The sequence below is a fragment of the Electrona antarctica genome, assembly GCF_951216825.1.
Source record: "Electrona antarctica genome assembly, chromosome: 5".
NCBI classification, from domain to species: domain Eukaryota; kingdom Metazoa; phylum Chordata; class Actinopteri; order Myctophiformes; family Myctophidae; genus Electrona; species Electrona antarctica.
In genome coordinates this window covers 51,368,029-51,384,293 of record NC_136810.1, presented here as the reverse complement: position 1 = coordinate 51,384,293, position 16,265 = coordinate 51,368,029, and the positions used below count along the sequence as shown (strand labels likewise).

General features: G+C 42.3%; 1 protein-coding gene across 9 annotated transcripts in view; it reads left to right on the top strand.

Moving 5' to 3' along the window:
- Window positions 1-16,265, top strand: part of zc3h18 (zinc finger CCCH-type containing 18) — a 60,405-nt gene that overhangs the window by 10,576 nt on the left and 33,564 nt on the right. For 7 of the 9 annotated variants that reach the window (XM_079502075.1, XM_079502077.1, XM_079502082.1 and 4 more), the window contains exons 5-9: window positions 857-952; window positions 6,213-6,355; window positions 7,206-7,253; window positions 7,837-7,966; window positions 9,206-9,492. In XM_079502075.1, coding sequence (XP_079358201.1) covers window positions 857-952; window positions 6,213-6,355; window positions 7,206-7,253; window positions 7,837-7,966; window positions 9,206-9,492 — 704 coding nt within the window. The remainder of the gene's footprint in view (window positions 1-856; window positions 953-6,212; window positions 6,356-7,205; window positions 7,254-7,836; window positions 7,967-9,205; window positions 9,493-16,265) is intronic. The other 2 variants (XM_079502078.1, XM_079502076.1) reach the window with 1 other exon arrangement.

Here is a 16,265-nt window from a genome sequence, read left to right as displayed (position 1 = left end):
AAGAAATGGGACCCAATGCCTCTCTGCTTGGCACTCAGCATCACAGGTTGGATTGGCGGGTTAGAGCAACCACAAATGATTCCCGAGCGCAGCACGGCTGCAGCTCACCGCTCCAAGAGAAAGGTCAATTGCGGACAAGCTGCTTTCTGAGCTTGTAAAAGTTAAACAATATAATATATGGAATGTGGAAGGAATGTGGCTCAGTCTAATTTACATGGCTGAACATCGCAGAACAAAGCACATGATCGTTGAATGCAGATGCAACGAATGCATGTTTTTTTTGGCAGTACAGACGTTGCATTTTCGGGACTGCCCCGTTTGCCCTGATCTCCGACATGCCTATTGAAATGTCTATATATATATATATATATATATATATATACATCTTCTATTTGTACACATTTGGCTTACGCTAAGATATTTATTTAAAAAAAAGATTGTCATGAGCTTTATGGTATAATCATCAAGATTAAAACAATGTTTTAAATAATTCACTTTATGCACAATGAATCGAGATTATTTTGGAATTATATTACGAAAGAAAAGAAAAACCTTTGCATGAAATTCATGGGCACCAAAGGGACAGATGGACAGATGGGTACAAGCCGTTCTCTGACAAAGCTTGGCGGCGTGACGTCGTAGGTGGTCTGCCCCGAACCTCTAGTTGATAAATTGGCCCAATCTATCCCTCCCTGTATCTCCATGGTGCGTGGAGAATTGGAGATGCATGAAATGGTTCGTTCCCCAAACTCGGCACTACATTTGGCGTCTGTAAACATACCACTGCTATAATAACTCACAACGTTGGCTACTATGATGTTATTATGCAGCTCATTCTCTGCTCTCTACATTCCAGGGTGGACCAGCCGTTGAAGAGCTCCCGCCACCGCCCCCTCCGGTGGAGCCCCCCGTGGAGAGTGCCTGGGAGAGAGGCCTGAGGCATGCAAAAGAGGTACTGTACTATACAGAACGCTGCAGTGGCTGAGTACACATTTAACCCATTTTGACCTGAGATCAGATTCTACAAAATGTCTTCTACATCCTGACAGTTTTCTGAAAAAGCTATGTTTCTATGTCAGTCGTTAAAGTTAAACAATATAATATATGGAATGTGGAAGGAATGTGGCTCAGTCTAATTTATGGGTGCACATCCTAGAACAAAGCACATGTCGTAACGATTGTAATGAAGGACTCTGATGTTGACGTTTAAGGACTCTTTGATGTTGACGTTTAAGGACTCTTTGATGTTGATGTTGATGTTTAAGGACTCTTTGATGTGTACTAATTGTTCTCTTTGATGTTTAACTAGTTGGGTCACTATGAGCAATGTTTTGGCAGGACAGATTTCCGGGACTGCCCCGTTTGCCCTGATCTCCGACATGCCTATTGAAATGTCTCTCTGCATCTTCTAAATATACACATTTGGCTTACCGTACGCTAAGACTTCCCTGATGCTATCGGGCCCCGTTATCGCTGTCCTTTTTCCATTGTAGTTATGGTCTGGCACACCACATGTCAAAATGTGTTCTTTGTCTCGTCTTACTTTTAATTGTTCACTTTACATTTGGCTCTTTGGGCCCTATTATGCGTGTCTTAAGTACCAGGTCTTATGACTTAACTTAAGACCTGGAGGCGTGGTCAATGCTGTTTGGCCACTCAGAATAGCCAAATGGCATTGATCACGCCTCCAGGTCTTAAGTTAAGTAATAAGACCTGGTACTTAAGACATGCATAATAGGGCCCAATTTGAGTCATATTTATTTTCTTTCGGAGATATGTTTTTGTTAAGCCTGAGTCTGCCAAAAAATAAAAAAAAGTCCAGCCCGAAACACGGTGCACCAAAAAATTGTTCCACCTCAATGTAGCAGCAGGTGGGGTAGGAACCAAAAAAAAACTTAAAATTGACTTTTGTTAGCGTGCATCTGCATGGATTACAGCAGCCTACACTGAATTGAAAAAATGCAGTGCTCCTAACTTGGCCCCACATGTGGCCCCTGGTGAGACAAGTCTCATTGCAAACCCATGAACAGTGTTCTAAAAAGTGATTTAAAAAAGTGTTTCTAAATCATGACAATTTTCGGAAAGATTTGAGGCACATTTTAACGTTTTTTCCAAAATAGCAGATCTACAAGCTCATAGCGCGCCACCGAGTGGCGCGCTATGAGCTTGTAGATCTGCTATTTTTCAATAGCTAGATTACAACATAATGTTTAAAACACCAAAAGGGGTTCCCGCCCAAAATGGGTTAAGTCATTTTACAAAAGGCAAATCACTAGTTATTTGTCAAAAGGCAGTCAGAAATTTCTGCACACTCAGTTTACTGGGTGCACGGTTCAAAGACAATTCAACACACCGTAACATTGCGGAATATTTCATGCGAATACAGATAACATTATCGTGCACGTCATGTTTATTTTTAAAAGCCAGTTCTTTAAATTCCAGAAGTTAATTTTAACTGGTGTTTATAAGATTGTTTGGATAACATTACATTCACATCCATACACAACGTTATATTATCTTTTTGTAAACATGTACACTTGGGAATGTGTGCAGTTATCAGCTTTCTGTGCAGTGATGTAAATAGGTTTTCAATGTAATGGGCCGTCTTTGAGATGGGTCCCAGGGACATTTTATGAGTCCCACTTCAACGACATTAGGAGTCATATTTTGTCATTTTTTTTTACAAATTGCAGCATTTTACTCCCATTTAATCTTATATGGTTATATTCATTAGTTAGGTAAAGTTACCTTAAGTTGTGGCAAATCTGGGAAAAAAATGCTTACCACTAGCTTTCTTCACAGATGTGTTCATAAAGGTGTCTACTATCACAGAACAATTTGTTCCAACCCAACTTTCTCCCTTGGGAAACGTTGTGACAGCTGCTGAAAGTTGGGGTACCATACAATACATTATAAGGCAAAATGTTAATAAATTTCATTATGCTTTAAGTACCATGTGACGTGTCAAACTAGGGTGTTTACATGATTTTGAATCCATTCCAAGCATTAGTTTTGCACGAAAAACACTCCTTGGGCTAAAAATGGCCATAGCCGTCATCACAAATGTGATGAAGTCAACACATTTGGGCATATTTGGGCAAGTGGCTATGGCCAAACTAGGGAGTCTATGGCCAAACTAGGGGGTTTTCATGATTCTGAATCCATTCCAAGCATTAGTTATGTACGAAAAACACTCCTTGGGCTTAAAAAGGCCATAGCCGTCATCACATTTGGGGACATTAGGGCACATTTGGGCAAGTTCTATGGCTGAATTTAGCCTAAACGAGTGTTGGAACGGGTTCAGAATCATGAAAACCCCCTAGTTTGACCCCTAGTTTGGCCATAGACCCCCTAGTTTGGCCATAGCCACTTGCCCAAATATGCCCAAATGTGCTGATTTCATCACATTTGTGATGACGGCTATGGACATTTTTAGCTCAAGGAGTGTTTTTCGTGCAAAACTAATGCTTGGAATGGATTCAGAATGATGAAAAACCTCTAGTTTGACACGTCACAACATTTTGCCTTATATTGGTTGATAATGGTACCCCAACTTTCAGCAGCTGTCACAAAGTTTCCCAAGGGAGTTGGGTTGGAACAAATTGTTCTGTGATAGTAGACACCTTTATGAACACATCTGTGAAGAAAGCTAGTGGTAAGCATTTTTTTTCCAGATTTGCCACAACTTAAGGTAATTTTCCCTTATTACATGTAGAAAATGTATCTGAAAGAAATAAACACAATTCCAAATCTGACAACTTAATATTTATGCAAAGTATTATGCAAACAACAGTGCAAAGTATATGTAAACAGAACGGTATATAAAGTAAATGAAATGGCACCAAAATAAACAAGTAAATTAAATACTTTGTGGTGCACTCAGTGAGCTAAATACAGTGTGGTGCATTTATGCACAGCTCAATTAAAGTCTCATATGAACAACATACAACAAAAACATTGCTCATAGTGACCCAACTAGTTAAACATCAGAGAGAACAATTAGTAAACATCAAACATCAAAGAGTCCTTAAACATCAACATCAACATCAAAGAGTCCTTAACTGGCTGCTCACAAGATTTTCAGTTTGTCACACTGAATGTGTCTCCAATTCAATCAGGTCTGCTCACGTCACGGCAGCAAGACGCCACGTTTGGCAGGCGACCGTAGCATTGTGTAATACGTAATGCGTACGCAGATAACGTTACAGTGCACGTCACGTTTTTTATTTTTTAAAGCCAGTTCCTCAAATACCAAAAAGTTAATTTTAACCGGTGTTTATAAGATTAGCCAGTTCCAAAGTTAATTTTAACCGATGTTTATAAGATTAGTTAGGATAACATTACGTTTGCATAATCTTTTTGTAAACACGTACACTTGGGAATGCGGGCAGTTATCTGTGTAATATACATACTAGATAACATTACAGTGCATGTCACATTGGGGTTTAATAAGATAAACCTTTATTGATTGATAACCATGGGGAAATGCAGGTGTCATTGCAGCAACAGCTAAGAGTGAAACACAGGAGAGGAGAGGTTGTTCTACTTTATATATAGAACACAAAGGCACCTTTCTGGTTTTGTCGTAAATCATAGATCTTGTAGCAGCTTTAGTAGAATTGCGGCACTGGATGGAACATAATGCGTCAGACCTAAAGACTGGTGCATGGTGAAGGGTTGGGAATGTGGGCAGTTATCAGCTTTCTGTGCAGTGATGTAAATAGGTTTTGAGATATTTGAGATAAAAGCACTTATAAAATCGTGCATCTATAATTCAATCTGTTGAAAAATTGCAAAAAACAGCAGATCAGCTATTTTCAGCAGGCAACCAAACAATGACCTGTAGAAGGGAGTTCCAGCCGCGCCTCTAGCCTATAGCAGGCCAGTCTGGTGCATCTCAGAGGCCTCTAGCCTATAGCAGGCCAGTCTGGTGCATCTCAGAGGCCTCTAGCCTATAGCAGGCCAGTCTGGTGCATCTCAGAGGCCTCTAGCCTATAGCAGGCCAGTCTGGTGCATCTCAGGAGCAGGACGGATAACATGCGAACAAGAAGGCACTGGAGCAGCTCAGACGATTTAGCCCCTTAGTTTATTATAACAGGGTGCAGGTAAAAAGTGACAACGTTTCGATGTGTAAGTTACATCTTCGTCAGGTCATAGCCCGAGGGCAACACAGTAAGGCTTAAGTACACACATGTGTAGGCGCCTTAATTAACCAATGTCACACAGCCAGCAATCATTAGTTCATACATATTTTTCACGTGGAACCTGCAGGTGAGGAATTATCCAGATGAAAGTTAAAGTGCATTGAGACTATAATTATACAGACTATAAATACACAGGTGTAGGAAGGATAGTACAAAAATAGAACATATTTGGTTTTAGAGACAACTATCAAGTTCATATTTAAGTAAAGTGTCAAGTACAAAAATAGAACAACATTTTTAGATTAAGATAAAGCTGTCAAGTTCATAATTAAGTAAGGTGTCAAATACAAAAATAGAACAACATTTTTAGATTAAGATAAAGCTGTCAAGTTCATAATTAAGTAAGGTGTCAAATACAAAAATAGAACATTTTTAGATTAAGAGACAACTGGCGCCCAGGCGGTGGCGTAACCGTCTGGGCACCCGACTGGTAATCCAGTCGCAGTGTGCCGCGGGTTCGACTCCCGAGCCCGACACGGCCTTTACTGCATGTCTTCCCCCATCTCTCTCCCGTTTCCTGTCAGCCTGTCTGTCCCTTCAAAAAACCAATAAAAAGGCGTAAGCCGCAAAAAAAAAATCTTTAAAAAAAAAAAAAAAAAAAAAAAAAGAGACAACTGGCAAGTTCATATTTGCAGTACATAAATTAAGATATATATATATATAAGATTAAAACCAAAATTAAGGCAGAAGACCAAACCTAGTTTGGGGATAGACTGCTTTGGGGGCCAAAAAAAACAGGTAAATGGCCAAGGACATACAGCACAAATAATAATACGGCCCCAGTGGGGGGTCTTTTTAGTTCTACTGGATCTTGTCTCCACTAGTCCCTCCCTGACATTTTAGTCTAGTTTTTATGGACGGAATTGTCAGTATATTTCGTCTTGGTCATCATAGTTTTGTTTTTTATTTAGTTGTCGTCAGTGAAAAAAAGGATAGTTGACGAACAGTTTTTCGTCTTAGTTTTAGTCAACGAAATCAACACTGTTGTGTCCCCGACGGTCCGTGCAGGTGCTGAAGAAGGCCACCATGCGGAAGGAGCAAGAGCCTGACTTTGAGGAGAAGCGTTTCAACGTGACAATCGGAGAGGAGGAGAGAGAGTTCGACAAGGAGAATGAGTTCTTCAGAGAACGTAGCTACCGCATCATCAGAGAGTAAGACCATTCATTCTACAACAATCAAAAAACATCTGTCATTTTAGGTATATATACCGGTACACAGGCAACAAAGTATTATGCACACCTATATGCTCTGAGACGGGTGCGTAGGCAGGGCTCCATCATGTACACACACAGTGCACAAAGACCCGCACACCGAACTTTATTTAACTAAAAAACTTTATTTTGTTTAGGTCAAAGTCCTTCTTCAGGCATTCTGAATGCCTGATGCACTTTGTGTGCATTTTTCTAGGTATATATATATATACACAGCAACATGTGTTTTTTTCCCAGATTATTATTGTGTGTGTGTGTGTGTGTGTGTGTGTGTGTGTGTGTGTGTGTGTGTGTGTGTGTGTGTGTGTGTGTGTGTGTGTGTGTGTGTGTGTGTGTGTGTGTGTGTGTGTGTGTGTGTGTGTGTGTGTGTGTGTGTGTGTGTGTGTGTGTGTGTGTGTGTGTGTGTGTGTGTGTGTGTGTGTGTGTGTGTGTGTGTGTGTACTATTATAGTTTTATGTTTTGATAATCAGCGCTTTGCCATATAGATGATACATACACTGTGCCATATTGGAGAGGCCACTGTGCGCGCAGTGCTTTGTTTGACAGGATCCGTATTTGAGCGCGCGCACCTCCACCCGTCCCTGTTAAGCCACCCACCCACCCCCCCCCCCCCCCCCCGCCATAAAACGATAAATCGACTCAACTTTACTGTCTGACAAGTCGACTTGGAAAACGTCGTTAATGCCCTAGTGTGTGTGTGTGTGTGTGTGTGTGGTGTGTGTGAATTTGTAGAATCTGCCTCACCTCTACAGGGGTTATAATTAGCACATAATCTGTTCTCCCTTTTCAGTGAAATGGAATTCAGAGATCCTATGTATGGAGGCCCGCCGGGACCGGGGTGAGTGTCAACATAACCTAGAGTTATGCATTTCCACACCCCTCACACAGCTTTTAGTTCATTTCTGTACCTTTTTAGTGGGTGGACAAATGACATTGTTAATTCTTTTTTTTTTTTTTTTTTTTAATATTATATTTATTTATTTATTTATTTCGTTAGGGAGCTTGCAAATCAGTTTACAGTTTTTTCTGTCATTTCAAGTTTCTCACTGAAAAGAGGTCTTGTTTTAATTTGTACCGGTCTTTTCAACATACAAATATTTAGCATAAAACCATGCAGCATAATAATACATTCTGCAACGATTTATTGAAAAATGTCATGTCAGTTCAGTGAGAAGGACCTTTTTTCAAGAAGACATGTCAAACATAAAGTGACATAGTGCTCACTGCAGCTCATCGTTACATGATGGTCCACACAGCTGTGTTTGCATATATCGACATCACTTGTTTTTTTTACTCCCATTTTCCTTTCCATATTTCAAAATGTGCACGGCGGAATGGCTCAAAGTAAATAGTCTCGTCATAATTATATATAACAAAATATAGCCTACAGTATGTGTGAGTTTGTATGTTTCTCTTTGCAGTGGTGCGCCTGGCGGTGACCCATACCCTGACCCATATTATGATTATGAAATGGAAGCCCTGTGGCGAGGGGGGCAGTATGAAAACTTCCGGGTGCAGTATACAGAAGCTCCTCTGCCGTACCCCTATAATGTAAGTGTGCTCTGTGCTAAACTCAACTACTCTTCTAGAATAAACAAGAAGGTGTCTACGGCAGGGGTTCCCAACCTTTTTTGGACCAGGTACCCCTTTTGGGGTAGACATTTTTCCAGGTACCCCCTCATCTGAAGCGGCTGCAGAAACCTTTCAAGTGTCCTGAGTCTTTTTGTTGTTTCTGCAGCATGCAGCATGCGGTCACGACAGGTTGACTGATGTTGTAGTTTTAGTAATCATGTCAGCTATTGGCCCAAAGCAAACATGGGAGAAACACAATGAACACAACAAATACGTTTATTGCGCAACTTGGCAGAAATGACCACGTAGATGAACATAATTTTAATGTTAATTAATTTGGGAATTATTTCGGGTACCCCCTGGCTTTGCGTTGCGTACCCCTAGGGGTCCGCGGACCCCACTTTGGGAACCGCTGGTCTACGGCATGTGGATCTCGGATGTCATGTGGCTAGTCTTGACTCATGTTTGAAAATAAATGAAAGGATTTGCTCTATTTAACTCTATCTCTACCGCTAGCTGTTAGCATAAACCCCAGCTCCAGGGTTTGGAGTTCACTTAAGATGGCGGTGTTTGCCCGCCCCTCCGCCCCCCACACACTCTTGTTACACACACCACCGCAGCATTGGAACAAGCACACACTCCTTACCTCTCGTCAGAAGCGTTTACATGGCGCCAGCGTCGCAGTACAAAGGCACAAATTCAATCCGAAATGTGGATGGCAGAAAATCCACCAAGGCCAGCGATCCTAGAATCTGACGGTTTGAAAATCCTCCCTTCCACTGCTTTGCACTGAATATATTTCCAACCCCATAGTTGGAACAGTGGGGTGTTGCTATGGGAACCGGACCAATGTTAAAGGCTTCCGTAGGCATCAACCATTATATAGACGGAGTCTACGTTGGATATGACGCCACCTAGCGTCGACGTACGTATATATACGTACCTGGGGAAGAAAATAGTTAAATGTGCATATTTCTCCCTGATATGAGATCAAATTAGAAGGTTTACAAACTCCATACTTCAAAGGAATAGAAGGGTTCACACACTGTAGCTCCCTTCAATGACGTTATTGTGGCATCCACCTGAAAGTGACATTTCGAGCACACACTAAACCCCATACCTTCCCTCTAGCAGTCACTCCTAGTACTCATGCTACTAAGGTGATTTGATTCAAACCATCCACCAAAAGCAAAGTGTTTCTTCACCGCTCTGTCCCAGCAGGAGCGCGAACGAGAGCGCGATCCTCGAGACCGCCACAGGGACCGCGAGCGAGAGAGGGACCACCGCGAGAGGGAACGGCGGCAAAGGGAACGCGAGCGGGAGAGAGAGAGGGAGCGCGAGAAGGAAAGGATGCGCCGAAAAGAGGAGTGGGAGAAGGACCGCATGAAGCGGGACGAGAAGGAGAGGCCGAGGATGCGTCCTCCTCGAGAGCCGAGAGGAGGGGGGGAGAAGAAGGAGGGGGAGGATAAAGCTAAACCACGCTCCCCCATCGGCCTGCCACCCAAGTAAGTCTTAATACCCGTCACTATACTTTATGCCCCGATGTGCACAAGCAGCAACGGACGCTAGTACGGCTAAAATTAATAGGTTCTTCACAAACAAGCCGTGAGAGACGAGCAACGAGTGTGTGTACTTTTCTTTCCCCACCTATACTGTACTCCTGGGCAGAGGAGCTGCATGCTTGCTCAGGCCCAACAACACATCCGCTCCTTTTAAAAAACTGTCTGGGGTGCACGTCACTGTCAACGACTGCAGACTGGTGTCTGCAGTTGTTACAAACCTAGCATATTTCCCATCTGTGCGTGTCTTTCGTAGAATCACAGTGACAGGTACAATGATCAAGTACAATGGTTAGAAAGTGAGATCCATCAATTATATTCAAGCCTGCAGTGCACTTGAGTTATATATAGTTAACCCATTTTGACCTGAGATCAGATTCTAAAAATGTCTTCTACATCCTGACCGTTTTCTGAAAAAGCTATGTTTCTATGTCAGTCGTTCTTCGATTTTTCAAAAATAGCAGACCTACAAGCGCGTAGCGCGCCACTCGGTGGCGCGCTATGAGCTTGTAGATCTGCTATTTCTCAATAGCTAAAGCATAGCATAATGCTAACACCAAAAGGGGTTCCCGCCCAAAATGGGTTAATGCTGTGACAGACTGAAAGTGTTTTTAGAGTCTAAGTGACCTTTCTGCGTTGCTCCAAAATTATTTTTAGAACTGATTCTCTGAGATAATGTCAGTCACACTCCTTACCTCTCGTCAGAAGCGTTTACATGGCGCCAGCGTCGCAGTACAAAGGCACAAATTCAATCCGAAATGTGGATGGCAGAAAATCCACCAAGGCCAGCGATCCTAGAATCTGACTGTTTGAAAATCCTCCCTTCCACGGCTTTGCACTGAATATATTTCCAACCCCATAGTTGGAACAGTGGGGTGTTGCTATGGGAACCGGACCAATGTTAAAGGCTTCCGTAGGCATCAACCATTATATAGACGGAGTCTACGTTGCATATGACGCCACCTAGCGTATATACGTACCTGGGGAAAAAAATAGTTAATATGAAATGTGCATATTTCTCCCTGATATGAGATCAAATTAGAAGGTTTACAAACTCCATACTTCAAAGGAATAGAAGGGTTCACACACTGTAGCTCCCTTCAATGACGTTATTGTGGCATTTTCCTTTCTGCGTTGCTCCAAAATTATTTTTAGAACTGATTCTCTCAGATAATGTCAGTCACAGGTGTGTGTGTGACTGGCACACACGTGCAGGTAGCACGCACCTGCTGGCACCTGGCAGGATGTTCGTGCTACCCGCTGGCAGGAGGTATGTGTGACCAGCAGGTGTGTGTGTGTGTGTGTGTGTGTGTGTGTGTGTGTGTGTGTGTGTGTGTGTGTGTGTGTGTGTGTGTGTGTGTGTGTGTGTGTGTGTGTGTGTGTGTGTGTGTGTGTGTGTGTGTGTGTGTGTGTGTGTGTGTGTGTGTGTGTGTGTGTGTGTGTGTGTGTGTGTGTGTGTGTGTGTGTGTGTGTGTGTGTGTGTGTGTGTGTGTGTGTGTGTGGGGGCTGGCAGGTCGCTCAAAACTAGAGTGAAAACCAACAGAAGCATATTGGGTGATGCACCCACAAGTTCAGCTGTGTTAGGCCTGCCTCACACCTTCACAACAGATTGATGTATATCTGCTGCATGAGACTTGTTTACTGATGCAAGCTCTCAATTCATTTCCAATGGGAGTCACATGGTTTGACACAACATTTTTGTTGTATGAGGGGGAGGGGGACAGTCGAAACACAGCCGAAAGCCGTACAACACAAATGTTGTGTCAAACCATGTGACTTCCATTGGAAATGCATTGGGGCGGCCATGACACTCACCCTTTGTTTACATCTAGCATGCATCAATGTTGTATGCTAGATCGAAAGGTGTGAGTGAAGCCTTACTTATCCCACGATTGCATGATCCTTACAAGTTGTAAAGGAGACCAATCAACGATAAAAAACTATGTAAAATTATTACAGATTATTCTGTTTGCAGCCATTACACACTGTGTGTAGTAGTATGCATATTTCTGTGTAGGGACTAGGGAGGTAATGGGCTTTCGTTCTTTTGTAAATGTCTCCAGTTGGGAATTGTGGGCAGTTATCTGTGGTTGGTTGTGGCATTATAAGTGGAAAGGAATTGTGCACACTCATCACAAACAGTCTTACTGTTGGAACAGTTCAATGACGTTACAGTGCACGTCACATTTATTTTAAAAGCCACTCCCATAAACAGCGAAAGTTAATTTTAACTGGTATTTCTAAGATTGTCGGGATAACATGACATTTCCAGCCATTACGCTGAGCAGACTTGTGTGTGGGGAGGGACACGTGTACACATGGCAATGAGAGTAGTTACTGTATGTGTCATATACATGTACAATATTATAGTCTATGTCACATTTATTTTAAAAGACAAATCCATTAAATATCCAAAGCGATATTTTAACTCGGGAAATATGTTAAATAGCAAGCAACATGGCAAAAGTAGATTACTACACCTAAGCTTGAACCAGCTATTCACTAGTGCTGCACAATTAATTGTCGTCGTCCGTCGCGCGTCATACCAAAACCACAGGCCATGTGCAGTGATGTAAATAGGTTTTCAATGTAATGAGTCCAGGGATGCAGGGATGGTCTTTTAGATGAGTCCCAGGGACATTTGATGAGTCCCAACTCCCACTTCAACGATGTTAGGAGACATATTTTGCCATTTTTACAATTTGCAGCATTTAACTCCCATTTTATTTCATATCATTATGATGTGGTTATATTCATGTAGAAAACGGAAGAAGCAATGATTAGTATAACTAAAGCTAGCAAAATAAACTAGAATTAAAAACAGTACTGTAGTATTGCATCCCGTGGATGCAGAGGTTGTTGTTTTATTGCGTCCCTAAACTATAAACTGCGTTTTGTGATGGAAAATGCACCCTATTTTAATCTCTGATGTGGAATGTCTTCCTGTTCACCCAGCTGATGTTTAGAGTGGGTGCAAAACCATCTGTCATAGCTAGGATTATAAGAATTGAATGTATCATGTTTCTCTGAGGCCAACCATAAGTCAAATGCATATTGTGGTAGATGGCCCTGTGCCAACTGCTATTGAAGACGGTACCACAACAGTGCTCTGAAGAGTCTTGACATTCTAAATATAGCCTTGTCTTCAGTGTGCAGCAGTTCAATGTGATGATAAGTAAGGACCTAAATGGTGGTGTTGGTGAAAGAGTATGAAGTTAGCCAGTCATAGCAGCAGTGCACTGTCTAGTATCTACACAGTTTGGTTTATTTGTCAGTAAATAAATGCGCCTACTACGGTTTGAGGATTTGGCTGGAGTAAATTGTGTGAATTTGAAACCTATAACCTTTTCTTGTAGTTTTTAGCTAGTATAGCTACTAGCCTCGGCCACTAAGATATTGTCCTTGTTTGCTCTGTAAATGGCAAAACGGCGAACTTAACATTTTGAATTAGGTGATGTAATGCATAGGATGCAATGCATGTCTGCAAAATGCATCATGGGAGCTGTAAGTAGGTAGCTCAGAGAGTAGAAACACGAAATACTGTTTCTATGTTTCTATAGACAAATCCTCAGAGGGGGGTGCCCTGGGTGCAGCCATTACTTTTTTTTTTTTTTTTTTTAATCCCACGATTTTGCAACCCAGTGCCAATTATCTAATGTAATACTGGGCGCTACACTTTCTCTGCCAACCTGGGGCGGCAGCGGACTGACCTCATGCCTCCTTCTATGCATGAGGAGTCCAAGCTGCTTCTTTTCACCTGACGGGGGGAATTTCCCTGGCCGGATGTAGCGTGTGGAAGGAACACCTTATTCCGACCAGTTCCTTTCCCCTCCATCAGGCGCCCCGGCTGGGCCAGGGGGAGGTAGTTTTAGAGACCAGGATTACTGCATGTTTTTGTGAGGGTTCCTATCCTAGGGGACACGGGAAGAACATGCAAACTCCACACAGAAAGGCCCTTTCGCCAACCCCACCTCGGGTATGGGCACTGATGACGCGGAGGAGGGAACACAACACACCCCCAGCGCCCACAGCGTCCCCAGCGGGAAACGAACCCATGACCTTCTAGCTGTGAGGCGACAGCACTACCGACTGTGCCACCGTGCCCGGGTGCAGCCATTACTAGTCTGTTCCCATTGGCTCGTAGTCCCACGAGTCACAGACTGTTTGGCAGGAATGTTGTTTGCTACAACAGAACATACACAATAATTATTATATTTATATTATATAAACTGCAGGTGGTTAAAACGCTGTTTGCAGCTGCCTTTAACCCATTTTGGGCGGGAACCCCTTTTGGTGTTAGCATTATGTTAAGCTTTAGCTATTGAAAAATAGCAGATCTACAAGCTCATAGCGCGCCACTCGGTGGCGCGCTATGAGCTTGTAGGTCTGCTATTTTTGAAAAATCGAAGAACGACTGACATAGAAACATAGCTTTTTCAGAAAACTGTCAGGATGTAGAAGACATTTTTAGAATCTGATCTCAGGTCAAAATGGGTTAATTAACGTGTGCAGCTAACTGCTGCACCTGTGGAAGGTACGTAGGGTTGCATAAGCGTTCGACGTCACTCATGTTGTTGGCATGAGTGACGTTGAACGCTTATGCAACCCTACGTACCTACCACAGGCAATGTGGAATTTCTTCCTGTTCACCCAGCCGGTGTTTAGACATTCTCCTCGGGGTGCAAAACTATCCGTCATAGCTAGGTTAATAAGAATGGAATATGTTGTCACTTGAGGCCATAAAAGTCAAGTGCGTATTGTGTCTCTCTGGCCCTCGGCCAACTGCTATTAAAGACAAGGCACACTTTGACTTTAATAACAGTGCCCTAAAGAGTCTGGAAAATCGATAAATCGAGGCCGGAAATCGACGTGTCGATTGATTTATTCCTCTTTTTTTTTGCTTTTTTGGCTGCGCAGCAGTTGAGGAGAACGCCACTATGCATTCCTTTAAGCAGCACAACTTCTGCAGCTGCACCCATATGTTTAGAATTTGCATGAGTCGAAAAAACATTGAAAATAATCGAGACGATTTCATGCATTTAGCAACTTTTGCTAAATGGTTGTATAGTAGAAAGAGAGAAAATGTGTGGTGGTGAAAGAGTATGAAGTTAGCCAGTGAATGCACCAGTCATAGCAGCAGTGCACTGTCCAGTGTCTGCACAGTTTTAATTATCAGTAAATTAATGCACCTTTTTTTAACACAAAAAAATGGTAAAATAGATGGCCAACGTTCCAAACTATCGCTGCTTTCACTGCCTGGAAGAATAGTCTGGGCTGAATACAGGGATTTCTGTATCGAGTAAAACCGAACAGTGAATACTAAATAGTATGTATCTATGGTGAATTTAACCCATTCCGGGTGGGAACCCCTTTTGGTGTTAGCATTATGTTATGCTTTAGCTATTGAAAAATAGCAGATCTACAAGCTTGTAGATCTGCAATTTTTCAATAGCTAAATTATAACATAATGTTTAAAACACTAAAAGGGGTTCCCGCCCCAAAATGGGTTAACCACAAAAATGTTCTAAAATATTTTCCAAAATAGCCAATGTACAAGGTCACAAGTTCAACAACAGTGGCGTGTTGTGGGCTTGTGTGACCTTTCTTATTTTTATTTTCAACTATGATGAAATAGCCAAAATTGGGGCACCAGGGTTGAAGTGGTTATGTGTGGACCTTTTTATTTGATTCTCTGTCTATCCTGCACCAGTTTACCAGATCAGGTGTGTGTTCTCTACTCTAGTTTATTTTTGAGTGGTGCAACCACTCCAAGGAACAGCAATGTCCGTGTCCGTGTGACACCTATGTGACTCGTGTTAACCTATGTTTGTGTGTGACTCATGAGTACCAGTAGGGGCACTGTCGTGCCAGAAACAGAGAGAGAGAAATAGTGCTGCACTGTTGCCTGCTAATGAGAGCGAGAGAGAGGGGGGGGGGGGGGGGGGGAGTTGCACCACTCAGTTCACACGGGTGTGATTTTTGTCTAGGAATGAATCCCTGTATAATCAGTGGTTTTCAACCCTTTTCATATCAAGGTCCATTATTTATTCGGCATTCGGGCCAACGGACCACCGTTTGATGAGATTTAGCCTCTCAGACCCAAAGATTCTTGGATACGTTGGATAAGAACACATGCTGTATTGATGTGGTGCCATTGATAACAGGCAGACGTTGATCAAAATAACAACTGCCGCCGTCTCGCGTACAGGTGGTACAGGTCTTAGAATCTAAAAATCACACCCGTGTGAAGTGAGGGGCGCTAATATATTAAAGTCCAACTCATGTTGCTATGATTGGGTGATGTAATGGTGATGTAAAACAAACGGTGACAAAACGAACATTAAATTCTCTTTATTGTTAATGGCATTTAATGTTTGTGTTTAGGGACAAGATGACGTACATTTTCCCTTCATTGTCAATGGCGTTTTTAAAACAAACATTGAACTAAAAAACAAACATTCATTTCTCTTCATCGTCAATGGCATTTTAACCCATTTTGGGCGGGAACCCCTTTTGGTGTTTTAAACATTATGTTGTAATTTAGCTATTGAAAAATAGCAGATCTACAAGCTCATAGCGCGCCACCGAGTGGCGCGCTACGAGCTTCTAGGTCTGCTATTTTTTTTAAATCGTGAAAATATTTATTTCAGAAAACTGGAGGATTTAGAAGATTTTTTTTAAATTTCGACGTCAGGCCTACAAACATTGAAGTAAAAACA